A 16,387-nucleotide genomic window follows, 5' to 3' on the forward strand; every position below is an offset into this window, starting at 1 on the left:
TACTCTTGTCTTTTCCAAGCCGTCAGTCAAATCTAATCAGTAGCCCATTCTTAGTTATACAGAGCACTTTACTGCAAATACAGAAGTTATAGAATGGAATGGCCTTTGTTCACTGTATCAGAACAAGTTTGCCAAAGTCTGCTTTGGGTAAACAAAGGTGACATTATATTAGAATAAGGTCTGAACAATACAAATACCTCAGTTCATCAAAAAGATGTTGTAAAGGAAAAGACATGCACTTATGGTAGAATGAAAATATTATTATAATGTTAATATTCAAGAAATTTTCCTAAAGAAATCACATATATTTTAATATATACCATCTTTGTAAAGAATGGTTATTTTTTTAGCTGCCACATACGTCATGGCTTTGGAATTAATGTATTGCATAGAGACAAATGCAGCCTTGCAAAAAACAAATATCCCTTCAAGTCCTGCTAATGCATCCTGAACTACCAACCAGGGCTCGCTTCTTCGGAATTTTTATTGCATGGTCAAGTATATTACACACAAAAGACACTGCACAAAGATTCAGAAAGAATTTAACTGAAAAGTGTGCAGAAAGCACGTCAGTCAAGTTACAGTCTACCAGTAGCACCCACAGCATGTCCAATATTCTTTGTATTAAATTTTCAACGGGTCAAAACCTCAAAAAGTTCCACTAAAAGCTCCCATTGGCCAACACCATTTTTGTATTGGGTCACTAGAATTCAAGCATTATCTTGTCCATATCAATAAACAGCAAATCTGTTGTGGAAATGGATCCTAGAACATTGCAGGCACTGCATTTCTCACGTATCTGTTACAGTGTTTTTACCAAAGCTCTATTTTAGCTAAAGACGTTGGACCAAATTCTACTCTAAGTTACAGAAGAACAACTAATGAAGCAAAGTCTGCCACTATCTGTGTTTAGTGGCAGACATTTCAATAGTACTTCCCCGCTCAGATGCCTCACCCACACTACAATGTAAACCATGCCTCGGACAATTAAATTTTCAAGTGACTGACACTAATGATGTTTCTCTGATGTTGCCAGGAAGTTCTTCTAAAAGCCCAAATGTAATGATATTTCCAGAATGCTTCCTAGAGGATAGCACTGTTCAGTTAATACAGGTCACAGAGAGGAAAAGAAAACAAACCTTGCCCACAGCCGGCAAGAAAACCAGGCTAAAATGCTGTATGCCCTACCCATTGCTTATTTACAATTACCACTTGCAGAACCTAACTGTAGATCACAATATGCTACACGCAGGCAGAACCCTAAACGTGCACAGATTTCAATCAAATCAACAGGGCTGTCCATTCATATGGTTTAGATTGCGTAGTGTGGACTACACCTAAACTGTGCCTTCCAATTGCCAATAATATTTTTCAAATCTTGCAAAAATTCAGACAAGTAGTATCTGTCAACTAAGCATGCCAGGGCACAAATGACTTTTCCTCATCAGGCACTCCCAACTGGACCACAGTAAAAGCAAGAACCTCAATGTGCATTCACTGAAGAGGGACAGATTGTAGGGGGTCTGTTCAAGAATTCACTACAATAAATAACACAATTAATTTTAAGTGCTCTTTTGTCAGTTACCAATTCTAAAACTCTTCCATTTGGTGATAAAAACAAGGAGGGATGAGGAACAATGTGCAAGTGCAATTTGATCATGATCTGCTGTGTGATTCGACTAGCTGGTGTCAAATGTAAATATAAGTCTGACAAACCAGCAAATGGAGGGCACAAATGAATTTGTTAACCTGGGTTAGTTTTACTTTATGAAATAAGGGGAGGAGTAAACAACAGTTAAAGTGAATTTTTAAAATAAATATCAAAAAGTTATTTCTTGTTGGAGAATAATACATTGTAAGAGTAACTAAAGCAAAAGTGGCAAGACAAAAACCAGGGCCATCTCTGAAGAAATATGTATAAGGATATGTGATCTTGCAGAAGACTAAGTACCAGAAAGGGACAAAGTTGATTTCAACCATTCTCCAAAACAATTTGTAAAATTAATATTCCTCTGACAAAACTGAACACATTGGCTATGTCTACACGGGCAGACTCTGTCAACAGAAAAACCTTGGCAGTACCTCTGTCAACAGATCAAGTTTACACATAAAAGCAACTCAAAAGATCAAGCTGCTCTGTCAACAGAGAGCAGCCGGTCTCCCCTGCCCTCCGTCAACAGGACGGCTGACTGGAAGATCTACAAACATGGCTGTGTGGGGAACCAGAAGTCCTATCTGTAGACATAACTGTCTACATGGGCACTCTGTCAACAAAACACTACCAATTGAGGCATTATGCCTGATCAGAGAGAGTTATAACACTGCCGGACGAACAGCTGAGTTTTGTCAACAACCTCTCAACATGGCACTTTAACTGTGTAGACACTCCGTGAGTTTTGTCAACAAAGCCCCAGTTGTGTCAACAGAGGCTGTCCTTGTAGACATAGCCATTAAGACATGATCATAATGCTGTTATACGCATCCATTTCACTTTCCTCTAACTACATTCATTATTCAACAAGTCTTTTGGCTTTACCTCCCAAAGTGCTTTGAAATCCTTCTGCTCAATGCGAAGCAGCTCACTATATTCCCTGGTAACAATAGTAGCATGGCGAGGGGTGTTATCCAGAATTGACTCTCCAAAAGCAGTTCCTATTCCCAGGGTACATATTGTCACAGCATCCTTTGAATCAAAAATAAAAAAGGACATGTATTAAATTCCAGGCTTTGAAGGGGTCTGTAGTTTCATATCACTTAAACCTGATTATGCTACACAGTGCTGCCTTAAATTCTTAATCAGTTTTCTAGGATAAACATTTTAACATTGGATGTGGGATTAGAGTTTAGGATTTTTGTTTTCCTTGCTCACTAGCAGGATCACATCAGCCTTATTGTAAACTTGAGAGCACAAGAGTCACCACTACATTTGGAAGAAAGTCATGTATCCTTTTCAGCAGCTGTGACGATGAGATCATTTAAAAATGACAGGAGCGATCAGAAGGTAACAAGGAGAGAGAGAAAGGCAATTCTTATATATAAAAGCTTCTGCCCTGTATAGCCTGCTGTGAGCAGAAAGAATAAATTTAACTGCAATTTTTTTCTCAGCAAAGTCATATTTCAATAATTATGCATTTATATCCTCTTCCACGTATAATATATTTTTCTATTTTTCGAGATCTGATGGCTATACACTCTGTAAACCAAATCAGTTCTTGGCCTTTTGACCGAGGCTGACAGTAAATCTGCCAATGATTCAGTCCATTAGAAACTGGACTAAAACTATAAACTCATTCTATACACCTCAGGCATTTTAAGGTAACTCAAATCCAGAACAACTAGGAACGGAATCAGATTAATAACTATGGTCACCATCCTGCAGTGAAATCCACTCCAGTGGGTCAGAGTCCACATGAGTACATGGATCTCATTATAAGATTAGGGCCTTAGAACTACCATTCCCCTGAACCATCGAGTCCCCTGGGACAGGACTGAAATAAATGACAATTAAAGCAGCCAAACAAAAGCAGAGTACTAGAAATGAAGGCCCTAAAGTAACAAGGTACTTAAGCAGATGTCTGACTTTCAGCAGGGGAGTAGTGTTAATTAAATCAATGAGACAGCTCACATGCTTAAGGTTGGGCACATGGTATAGGATTTTGTTGAACTAGGTCCTTAAGTATTGATTTATTTTTGACTAATTTTTTAAAAAAATCAAAGTAAAATTAAACAGTAGGAAGAACACTGAAGAATATTTTGTAAGACTTGCACAGTAAACACGACAGCCATGTAACAGCCTGACAAAACTGCATATATTGTTATTTATTAGGCAAATATAAAAAAGACACAAAATGCAAGCTCATTGTACTTGGTATAACATTAGTAATACAGTTTGATTTACTTCTAAAATTTAGGATTGTTGCAATGGCCACAAAGTGAAATGAGAAATTTCTGGCAACGTACCTACTTCTCGTCCCTGGCTCATAAAGCAGGGGAGATGCATGAGCGTATTTCAGCATAATTCTCTGTGCTTAAAATTGCACTCTTTTCTTTTCATGCATCTAACATGTGATAATAAGTAAACGTTACTAAAACCAAGTTAGTGATTCTGTAATCTCATTACAAAGACTAATGTTCATAATAATCCAGTTCCCTGAACCCAGAGCAAATTGCTTTTACATAGATATTACCATATAAAAGTATATGATCAAAAATAAAAGTAGTATGGTCTTGGAAAAAGAATTAAGGATCTAGGAAAAATTTGGTACAGCTATAAAATGTTGGTACAGCTATAAATTTTCCAGAAAGGCAACTGTGCAGGCACATGCAGGGGGAAGGTAGTGTACTGGACAGAGCATACAGGATTCTACAGATTGCAGTTACACAACAATCCTAGTACACCCAGAGACAACACTTTACCCTAGACACAGCTTTGTATGATGGTCTTTAGAGGTGATGTCCTGTAAGTATCCAACCATTTTCAAATAACGCACTCAAATGGGAGTACAAAAAATGCTTTTATTGTCCGTGCTGATTTTGTTCTCTAGGACTCTGATACTCTCAGCTTTAAAGGACTTCTGTTTTGCGCTTACTGCGGAAAAATAAATTCATGGAATGGAAAAAACATAAACTTTCCAATTAGATGATGAGAAACATTTAAGTCTACTTCTCTCTTTTTTACACACACACTCCCCCAGAAAAATAGAAAACCTCTTCAATGTTTTGGGGGTTTTAGCAATAGAAGGAAAGACTTGTTAAAACCAGAATAGATGAAGGCTTGACAGCGACGTGTGTTTGTTAAGGAGCCACTTTCTAAGGGACCTTCTGATGAGGCAGCTGTTCAACCTAAGAAATAAATTGACGCCATAGGTTTTCAGGTCACGGAGCCCGAGAGATCATGTGTTCATAAAAGAAAAGTCCAGAATTCTGTCAAGTGAAAGTTCTTTCAGCTTTTTTTCCAGCCATCATTTCTCTACAGAGATGTGGTTTCTCTGAGCCAGTTAGGGAGCAGGCCCATTTCACTTCTTCAAGGCTTCAAGACTCCCATTTTTTTCCTGTTCTGTTTATCCCCTGGGAGCACTTCCTATTAGGCCTGTTAACATTACACTCAAGGATCTCCTGCTGTTCATGTGGACTATCTTGAGGATTGCTGGCAGCTAGAAGCTCAGGCTGCTGTTCCCCTCTGAAATCCCAAAAGCAGCAGGAGGTTCTATCTGCCAGACATCAGCCAAGGGTCACACAGTTATTTAAAAGGAAGAAACATTAAGGACTTGGAAAGATATGTTTGTTCCCATTGCTATATGTTCTCTGAACATACATTGAAATCAGAGAGTTCAGGTCATAGACTGGGGACTTAGGTTCACTTTATTTCAGTGTCAGGTTTAAGACTGATGTGATGAAAAAGATGTTGTCTCAAAAATCCTCAGTTATAAGAGAGCTGTAATAACATACAATGGAACTGGTCAGAATCACAAATTTCAACACTCCAACAACAGACATCCTCAATGTATGCACCTCCCTTCTTTTGAAACCTTCTATTTTCAGACATGGCGGACTGTAGTGTGCACAAGGGAATTACTTATTGCCTAAGGTCGCATGGAGTACTGCTGTTTTCTGTGAGCAATCCCAGAGGAGAAGAGAGAAAAAGAAAGAGAATTTTGAGGGGGCAGAAGGAGCTATTTTTTTTATTAAAAAGTTAAGTTTATTCAGTATTTTGAACCTATAGTGGAAAGATGATTTTATTGTTTAAATTAAGAAAAATTGGAGGGACAAAAATCAAGTCCACCCTCTGCACTGAAGCAGGACACAGTAAACCTAAATCATCCCTATATGCCCAACCTATTCCGTAAAACTTCCAGTGATGGGGATTCCACAACCTCCTTTGAAGCCCATTCCAGAGCATGACAATCCTTATAGTCAAACATTTATAATGTTACCTAACCTGAATGTTCCTTGCTTCAGATGAAATCCATTACTTCTTGTCCTACTGTCAGTGGACAAGGAAAACTATTGATCACGGTCCTCTATATAACAGCTTTTAACATATTTGAATACTCCCCCTCTGATAGTATTGGACTTAGTTCGTCAGACAAAACATGCTCAGGTGGGTTTTTTAAAACCTTTTCTCATGAGTCAGGTTTTCTAACATTTTTATCATTTTTGTCGCTCACCTCTGGAGTCTTTAGTTTCTCAACATCCTTCCTAAAGTGTGACATCCAGAACTGTAGTGCAGACCAGCTAGAGGATGACTAGCACTTGATAAGACAATTATGTGTCTTGTCTGACATACAGCCAAGAATGATATCAGCCATTTTGCAATACATCACATTGTGACTCATTCAATTTGTGACCTACTATAAACGCCAGATCTTTTTCAGCAGTAATACCACCCAGCCAATTACACCCAATTTTGTAGCTGTGCATTTGTCTTTCCTTCCTCAGAGCTTTGCACTTTTCTTTCAGACGCATTCTTCAAGTCCTCCAGGTTATGTTCAGTTCTAATCCTGTCCTCCAAAGTCCTTATAACATCTCCCAACTTGGTGTCATCTTCAAATTTTCTGTGCGTACTCTCCACTCCATGCTCCAAGTCATTAAAGAATATTCTGATTAGTACTGGATCCAGGACCAAGCATTATGGAATGCTGTAGATATAGACTGCCAGTTTGACAGAGAATCATCAAGCATTACCCTGAGTTTAGTCTTTCCATCTGTTGCGCATCCACATTATAGTAATTTCAACTAGACCACATTTCCCTACTTTGCTTTGAGAATGTCATGTGGGACTATGGTAAAGGCCTTACTAAAAATCAAGAAAGACATATCATCTACTGCTTTTCACATTCACTAAGTCAATAACCCTGTCAATGAAGGAAATCAGGTTGGCTTGCCACGATACGTTCTTGGCAAAGCCATGCTGGCTATTTCTCACAACCCTATTATTCACTAATTGCATGAGAGCGAGGCGCCTCCCTGATTTTGGTCTGCCAAGCCCTTACCCTCTTGTTTGAATCCCACATGTAAAGTTACTTTTCTGAAGCCTACAATAAGCAACTGAATTATTTTCACTGTTTTTAACTTGATTTAACCATATATGTTATCAGCATATATATCGTAGAGTAGTGGTGGTCGGGGACTCTCTTCTGAGGGGGACGGAGGCGCCCATCTGTCGCCCTGACATTTCATCTCAGGAGGTATGCTGCCTGCCAGGGGCCCGTATCCGAGACGTTACGGAGGCGTTGTTGAGGATCATCTGGCCCTCTGACTACTATCCCATGCTTCTCATCCATGTGGGCACTAATGATACTGTGAGGTGTGATGCAGAGCAGATCAAGAGTGACTTCAGTGCTCTGGGGGCATGGGTGAGGGAGTGTGGGGCACAGGTGGTATTCTCCTCATTCCTGCCTGTCAGTGGTAGGGGCCCAGGCAGAGACAGGTGCACCCTAGAGGTGAATGCCTGGCTTTGAAGATGGTGTCGCCAGGAAGACTTTGGCTTCTTCAACCACGGGATGCTATTCCAGGAAGGACTGCTAGGCAGAAACGGTGATCATCTTTCGAGGAGGGGAAAGATCGCATTGGGACACAGACTGGCTAACCTAGTGAGGAGGGCCTTAAACTAGGTTCGACAGGAGCAGGGGAGCAAAGCCCACAGGTAAGTGGAGAACATGGAAACCTGGGAGATGGGTCAGAAACGGGAGGCAGCATGGGCAACAATGTCAGAGTAAAAAGAGGGTCAGGGCAAAATGGGGAGGCAAGATCAAATTAATATCTTAGATGCCTATATACAAATGCAAGAAGTATGGGTAACAAGAAGGAAGAATTGGAAGTGCGAATAAATAAATACAACTATCACATCGTTGGCATCACGGAAACTTGGTGGGATAATACACATGATTGGAATGTTGGTATTGAAGGGTACAGCCTGCTTAGGAAGGATAGACAGGGAAGAAAGGAGGGAGGTGTTGCTTAGAGGCATTCCTTCATCAAAAAATTGCTTACAGCTTCATTTTGAAGTATTACAGTTGCAAGACTTAAGAAACTACCTGTTTTCAAAGGGGAAGTCACTAACTTATAGTGAATGAAGGATTCCTTTGTGTTTCTACAGCAACCAATTAAATGGGGCCTTGATTGTCCTGGAGGCCTATGAGAAATATCACAGTACAAATTAAAAACACTCTATAAGAATAAAAATGTACAAAGAACCCATCTACATCAGCAAGCAGGGGCTTTATCCTACCAAACTTGTAATAGGGCAAGAAGGATGTTTACTTTATGTGCAAGAGTCTTCATTACAAATCCCATGTACAAGTGTTATCAGGTTAGGTGCAACAACTTAACCCATAAAAGAAGGGAATAAATGGAATAGGGACAGGGCAAGAAAATCCACTTAATCTTCTTCTGTGACTTCCACTGTGCTACTTTTATCACTAAAACGGAGATCGCCTTTTTCTGTTTCTCACACATTTCAGAACAGAGTCAACATTTAAACAATTTGCACAGAAACGTCTATACACCACTCAAAATTTACTGCACTGAGGCAAGAAGATGCAAACCTAAACCATCCCTGACTTGTAACAGAGAGAAAGCCATGCTTGTCTACATACTACCAAAACAAAAAAGCAGTAAAGTAGCACTTTAAAGACTAACAAAATAATTTATGAGGTGAGCTTTCGTGGGACAGACCCACTTCTTCAGATCATTCTGTGCATTACAATTACTTTGCTCCATTTCAATGGTGATTGACACTATCACAGAAGTAGGGAGCATCTTTCTCTGTGTAATAGGGGCAGAACTAAGACAAATGTATTCTGATTAAAACTCAAAAAATGAGCAGACTAAATAGCTGGATGTGATTTTTAAACTACAGGTTGAACCTCTCAAAACCAGGACTCTCTTGTCCAGCAATATACATGGTGTGGCAGGACCCTGGATGTTCCTGAACCAAAGAGCCCCAGTGGCAGGAGTCCAGCGACGTGAAGGCCAGATGATGGGAACCCTGCCAAACTAGTGTGGTAGGAGGGGTTGGATTAGAAGCAGGGAGCCAGGACCAGCGAGGCTGGCAGCCCTGCGGGGACAGGAACCCTACCAGGCCAGAGTGAGAGGAGGCAGTGGCAACCACCCCGGTGCAGCTAACTCCCTCGTTTGGGACTGGTCAGGTTCTGAGGGCACAAGACCAGGGAGATCCAACCCTGCCATCATTTTGGTAGAAAATGGTCCATGTTCCTCAGAAACTAATTTATCTTGTTTTTTATGTATTCTAGCACTGCCCTCTTGTGATATAACTATGGTTCTGCACATATTAAGGTGCTCTAGCATCCCAATGCAAGTAAAACAAGATGTTTTACTTACCAAACCGTAACTTTATGTGTCCCCTGTTATCTCTAACATCTAAATCAATGTGGGAAATATCTTGTTGTAACAAAATAGAAAAGAATCATGAATTTCAACAACACGATACACTTGACAATGTGGGAAATATCTTGTTGTAACAAAATAGAAAAGAATCATGAATTTCAACAACACGATACACTTGTGTTCCAGTCTTGCCGCTTCTGGTTACCATCAGCATTTATTAAGGAAGAAACACAAAGCCTGTTCAGGTCTTAACAACTAAGTAAAAAGAATAAATTATTATCCATTACCCCATTTTAATTTAAAATTGTGGATGGACCATATTTAAATCTATTCTAATTTTTTTAAAGAGATTACGGGTTTGACAGACAAAGAGAATTGTGTTGATGTAATGCACTTAGACTTCAGTAAGGTGTCTGACTTGGTACTGCACAACATTTTGATTTTGGTATCATATTAACCTGGCACGTATTAAACAATAAAAACTTGCTAACTGACAGGTCTCAAAAGTAATTGTAATTGTAATTTGGGAATCATCATCCAACAGGTGGTTTGCTGCAGGGTGCCACAGAGAACTGGTTCTTAAAACTATATTATTTAACAATTTTATTATTATCCTGGGAGAAAACAAATCACCACCAAGAATGTTTGCAGGTAACAGAAAAAAATGGGGGAATAGTGCATAACAACGAGGACAGGTCATTGATACAGAGCAATCAAGATCACTTAGTAAACTGGCTGCAAACAAACATTTTAATGAAGCTAAATGTAAAAACATACCTCTAAAAACAAGGCTATGCTTACAGGATGGGGGACTATCATAGGAAGCAGCTACTCTGAAAAAAATTTGGGGAGCCTGATGAATAATCACCTGAACTGGCTTTCCAGGTACAACACTGTGGCTACGTCTACACGTGCAGCCAACATCGAAATAGCTTATTTCGATGAATAACGTCTACACGTCCTCCAGGGCCGGCAACATCGATGTTCAACTTCGACGTTGCTCAGCCCAACATCGAAATAGGCGCAGCGAGGGAACGTCTACACGTCAAAGTAGCACACATCGAAATAGGGATGCCAGGCACAGCTGCAGACAGGGTCACAGGGCGGACTCAACAGCAAGCCGCTCCCTTAAAGGGCCCCTCCCAGACACAGTCGCACTAAACAACACAAGATACACAGAGCTGACAACTGGTTGCAGACCCTGTGCCTGCAGCATAGATCCCCAGCTGCCGCAGAAGCAGCCAGAAGCCCTGGGCTAAGGGCTGCTGCCCACGGTGACCATAGAGCCCCGCAGGGGCTGGAGAGAGAGCATCTCTCAACCCCCCAGCTGATGGCCGCCACGGAGGACCCAGCAATTTCGACGTTGCGGGACGCGGATCGTCTACACGGTCCCTACTTCGACATTGAACGTCAAAGTAGGGCGCTATTCCTATCTCCTCATGAGGTTAGCGACTTCGACGTCTCGCCGCCTAACGTCGAAGTTAACTTCGAAATAGCGCCCGACGCGTGTAGACGCGACGGGTGCTATTTCGAAGTTGGTGCCGCTACTTCGAAGTAGCGTGCACATGTAGACGCAGCTTGTGACACAAAAGGGATAATGTGACCCTAGGATGCATGAACAGGGGAATGTTTAGCTGGAGTAAGAAAGTTATTTTACTTCTGTAACGGCCCTGGAATTATTGCTACTTTGTCCAGGCCTGGTGTCAGCAATTCAAGAAGGATGTTGATAAACTGAAGAGGGTTCAGAGAAGAGTCTCAAGAAAGTTTAAAGGATTAGAAAACCTGCTGTATAGTGACAGACTCAAAGGAGCTCAAACTATTTAGCTTAACAAAGTGAAGGTTAAGGGCAGACTAAATCACAGTCTGTATGAATCTACATGAAGAACAAACATTTAACAAGGTCTCTTCAACCAATCAGAGGAAGGTATAACATAGTCCAGTGGCTGAAGGATGATGCTAAACAAATGCAGGCTGGAAAGAAGACAAAATTTTAAGAGTGCAAGTAATTAACCATTGCAAGAATTTAAGGGATTTGCCATCATTGGGCATCTTTTAAACAAACATTAGATTTTTGTGTAAAAGATACAATCTAGCAATTATTTGGGGAAAGTTCTATGGCTTCTGTTATACCAAAGTTCAGACAACATCAGTGGTTTTTAAAAAAATGTTTTCATTTGTAGACATGTAAACAATTTCAAATGGTGCTGTTGACCCAGTTGGAAGTCTTAGATTATCTGTACACCACAGGTCGAAAAACATGGACCTCAATGATTGCAACAGTATTTTCTGAGCTTTGAATATACAGAGCTATATTTTACCATGTAAATAATAAATGGTATAACAAATGGTTTGTTGTTTATTTTAATCAAACTTTCCTGTTCATGTTTGAAGGTCATAATCAGAAGTAAAAAAAACCACTAATCCCAAATCATAAATGAATCATGCAAGTTGACTAGTATTTGCCATTTGATTGTGTTGATAGGAGAACCCAGTGAGCTAGAATGAACAGGAACACTACTTACACTTGATTTCTAAAAAGCCAGAACATTGTGGTACCTTGTGGTTGTGGTACCATCCTAATGATAATGGAATGAGAAACGAGACTGAGCCAAACCACTGCCTCGACATTTAGTGTGTATATGTATCTAAAATTCTGGTTCAGATCCATCTTTCAGTTTTACTGAGAGGATAAGAAATTTTGTCCTCTACACTGGCGTGACCTCATGTTTTGCAAAATGTAAACTGATCTCTTTTACCTAGGTGTCCACTAGAGGTGCACAAAAAGGGATTACTATGAGGACAATATCATTATGTATTATCTTACAGCCACTCAGCTTAGAGAGAATTTAGGTCCTAGCACTCTGATGTTGTTATAATAGCCACCTCATCTTACGGTGAAGGCTGCAGTATGCTATTAGTGTCAGGAACCAGACATCTATGGTCATGTCTACCAGTTGGAGCTGGAGTCAGGACCTGGAGCATGAGTTGGGAGTCAGGATTCAGAGCCAGAAGTCACACAGCTAGTCACAATGGGTGACTTCATATGGCAGGAGCGATCAGGTATCTCTGTGGACTACCTCTTTCCCCAGACACTGCACCTATGGGCCCCACTGGTTACAGTTTCCAGCCAATGGGAGCTGCAGAGCTGATGCTTGAGGCAGTCCGTGTTCTGTGGGCAGGAGCAGTGCACAGAGCCTACCTGGATGCTCCTCCAGTTAGGAGCTTGTGGGACATACCAGCCAAATACAGGAGCTGTGTGGAGCTGGCTGTTGTGGCCAGTCAGGAACTATGGCAAAATGGGAGCTGCAGGGGCCCTGCTTGTGGGAAGGGGCAGCACACAAAGGCCCCTATCCACCCCTCTGCCTGTGAGCCAAAGAGCAAGTACCACCCAGAGCTTGCACCCCGAACCCCTTCCAGCTCCCCAGCTCCCTGGCCTAACCCTGAACTCCCCCACGTACCCCAAATCCCTCTTTCCTAGCCCCACTTTCACCTGGAGACCTCACCCCCTATCTTGTATCCCAACCCTAATCTCTGCCCTCAACTTTCTCCCACAACTTAACCCTCTGCCTCAGCCTTGAAACTCCTCCTGCCCCCAAATTCCTTCCCACTCACCAAGCCACTACCCCTAGCTGAGATCCCCCATCTGCACTCCAAACTCCATGGCCCCATCCCAGACCACTCTCCCACATCGTAAACCCCTCAACACCAGCCCCACCACAGAGCCTGCACCCTGACCCCTCCCAGCTCCTAACCTCCTGCTTCCTAGCTCACTAAAAATGAGTGCACTTGTGAAGGGCAGGATTGTGAGCAAAGAGGAAAGAGAGGTGGAGTAAGAAGGGGCTGGGCCAAAGGCATGGCAGGAGGTAGGGAAAGGGTGCTTACTTATCTTCAGTCAGAAGGTTTGCAAACCTGGCTGAGGGTTAGGACCACGTTACCTGAAGCAGGGTCAAGGCTATAGCCAAGTCAGGAGCAGGGCTGAGACAAACCTAAATCAAGGCTGAAAGCAAGCAGACAAAGAAGCTATCACAGCCATAGACAAATGCTTTGAGCAACCAACAAATAGCTGCTGGACTAAAGAGGTGGTCTGCTGACTCTTCCAAGCAATCAGGCAACCTACTACAGCCCAGCTGTGCTCCTCAGGGTGTGTCTCTGCAGGCCTTGATTCCTGGCTGGGTCAGCCAACTGCAAAAGCTGTGGCTTCAATTTGAAGTTTTGAAGTCAAGAACTAAGTGTTTTCCATGAAATTCAGTTCAAAGAGTTAGACCCCAAGCTGCACTTCAGGCAAACCCATGACAAGCTGTGGTAGTTCCCATTTAACATTCCAACCCACATCCCCTTGAAAGTTATTAAATTTCAGTGACTTTAAACCAAGAACAAGGGTTGCATGCTATAAGGCCAAATGAGATCAAAAGGAAGGCTAAATAGATGGAGATGTGAATAGCGCTAAACATTCTAATGATGGCCAAAAGACCAAAGTATTGATACTATGCAGACCACTGTCATGCAGTCCTTTATGCAGTTCATAATATTTCTTTGTACCATGCAATTAGGTTGTTAGAACAGCTGTATTTTTACCTGATGGTTGCTTGTATCAGAAACTTTAACATCCAGTGATCCTGCCAAAACAGCATACCAATTTGTTCCAATATCACCCTGACGAAATACTGGAATGATGAAATATTAGAAATAAAAGCTGTTATTGTAAACTCATCAAACAATGTTGACAAACACTGTTTTCATGGTGCTGTGTTACTTTGTTTGCTCTCACTATAGGGTTTGCCATACCAGATCTTATCCAATCTGCTAAAATACCCATTGAAAATGCAGAATACCAGTTTTAGGGTATCCATACAATGAATATCAGTTCAAGTGGGAACAGACAGCTATGTTTCTTGGCTGCTTTCCCTTTTTCTGCTATCATAGGTAATAAAAAGGTTCTATGAACTTGTGTTTACAACAGCACCTCTGAAATGTTTTAACTTCCCATCAGTCACTCTTTAAGATTATTTTTAAATTAATAAATGATTAAAAGATGTTCTAATGAATGGTAAATCAATTCTGGAAGCTAGTTATACATGCCAACAGATCAGTAAGTTGTTTGTATAGTCTAATTCTATATGTAAACTCTTATAACATCTATTAATCACTTGCTAAAACTTTATTAATCATTTCTAAATGGAGCTTTGTATTAAAGTGAGAAATGCTCATCTTTGGTTCCAATTCACTATTTTTTCCCTGATGGGAATCAAAAAATAACATAACAAAGATATTAAGAAAATACTCCTGTCAAGTGAATTATCTCCTTGTATTTCTCCTCTCTCTTTATGGGGATAGTCTCTATAACTTTGTTTCAGCAAAGACTTCTACCACTGCAATACTATTTTTGTGGATTCATCTTGTGCTTTAGTAAAGTTTTTACTAGGAATCACCATTATTTCATGCTATTTTACATTATGTAAAACACAGAGGATGTATATACTACATTGATTATCATCTATCCACTAGGGGACACTGCCCTAGGGACTCACAGGAAAGCTGCATTATGTCACGTACAGTTTTACCTGATGGTTGCTTGTACCAGAAATTTTAACATCCAGTAACAATATCCAGTAACACATCAGGAACTTTATTATGATGTTGTCTGACAATCCCAATCACAACGAAAGCCGCTTGTACCAAACACTGTATAAATATTCCTCTGTCTGAGGAACTTAGATTAAACTCCATATGTACTGTTGCGCTTGAAGGGAATCTGAAGTCTAAATCTTGACTTACAAAAAGCAAAATATATTATGAAAGAGCAACTTACATGTGATCCCCTTTTCCAGATTTTCATAGTATCCACAGAGACATATCTGCTGGAGAAGGTTTGGATGAAATTTTTCAAAAGCTTTCACTTCTTTCAGTCGGGTGAATATAATGTCTACATCTTCACTGGAACGCTCCAACGGTCTGCATGAAGATAAAAAGGACAATGGCTCCTGAGGGCTTTGTCATGAAAACACCGAATTCCCACCCACATACACCAAAACTAATAACCTTAGTTTTAAAAATCTTAATATCTATGAGCTCATTTAATACAGACTGTCTGTACAAGCAAACTCTGCAGAGATTCCAAATAATCGCAACACCTAATCAACTGCACCCAACTTTATTATTACTACTGTTATTATTAATAACAGCAGCAACAACATCAGGAACTTTATTATGATGGTGCCTGACAATCCCAATAACAGCCACAGACCCTTGTGTCAAGCACTGTATAAATATTTATGAAGAAATGGTCCCTGCCCCAAAGACATTGCAATCTTAAAACAAAAACAAAAAGCAAAAACAAAACACTGCAGTGCACAAGGTACAAACACAGATTGAAACATATAATCCTAGAGCTCCAGTTGTAAAGGCTGAGAACATATCACAGATACTACTGCCTAGCCATAATGGTGGTTTTCTTTAAGGAAAGCTAGTGAGATACTCAGGTTACTATTTCAAGCAACTATTACACTCACCCTGTTCTTTTACATTTTACTGGGAACTTCTACCAGAGTTCCCTACTCTATTTTCTACATACATAGAGAAATACAAATGATTCTAAAAGATGTTCTGTAACTGATGTTCTTCAAGACGTGTTGTTCGTGTCCATTCCAATTTGGGTGTGCGCCGGGTGCATGCCCAGTTGCCGTAAGCTTTTTGCCCTAGCCGGTAGCCCTAGGGTTGGTGTGGCGCCCCCTGGAGTGGCGCCCCTATGGCTGCCCATATACGTGCCGCCTGCCCCGCCCCTGGCTCGGTTCCTTCTTGCCAGTTGCTCCAACAGAGGGGAAGGTGGGAGGGTTTTGGAATGGACATGAGCAACACATCTTGAAGAACATCAATTACAGAACAGGTAACTGTCTTTTCTTCTTCAAGTGATTGTTCATGCGCATTCCAATTTGGGTGAATGCAAGCCAGTGTCTAGGAGGCGGAGGCGGAGTCCCGAAAGGAGTGCAGGACAGCCCTGCCCACTGCAGCGTCTTCCCATGTGTGCTGTGTAACTGCATAA

The 16,387-nt window shown here is 41.0% G+C and overlaps 1 protein-coding gene across 5 annotated transcripts in view; it reads right to left on the bottom strand.

Annotated features, from left to right (window-relative positions):
* RAPGEF4 (Rap guanine nucleotide exchange factor 4) overlaps positions 1-16,387 on the bottom strand; it is a 402,358-nt gene that overhangs the window by 225,385 nt on the left and 160,586 nt on the right. For 4 of the 5 annotated variants that reach the window (XM_075000657.1, XM_075000658.1, XM_075000656.1 and 1 more), the window contains exons 2-4: positions 15,158-15,300; positions 13,924-14,012; positions 2,537-2,683 (exon numbers count right to left, since the gene is read on the bottom strand). In XM_075000657.1, the coding sequence (XP_074856758.1) occupies positions 2,537-2,683; positions 13,924-14,012; positions 15,158-15,300 (379 nt within the window). Of the gene's footprint in view, positions 1-2,536; positions 2,684-13,923; positions 14,013-15,157; positions 15,301-16,387 lie in introns of those variants that run through there. The other variant, XM_075000660.1, reaches the window with a different exon arrangement.

Source organism: Carettochelys insculpta, chromosome 8, assembly GCF_033958435.1.
Source record: "Carettochelys insculpta isolate YL-2023 chromosome 8, ASM3395843v1, whole genome shotgun sequence".
Classification (NCBI taxonomy): domain Eukaryota; kingdom Metazoa; phylum Chordata; order Testudines; family Carettochelyidae; genus Carettochelys; species Carettochelys insculpta.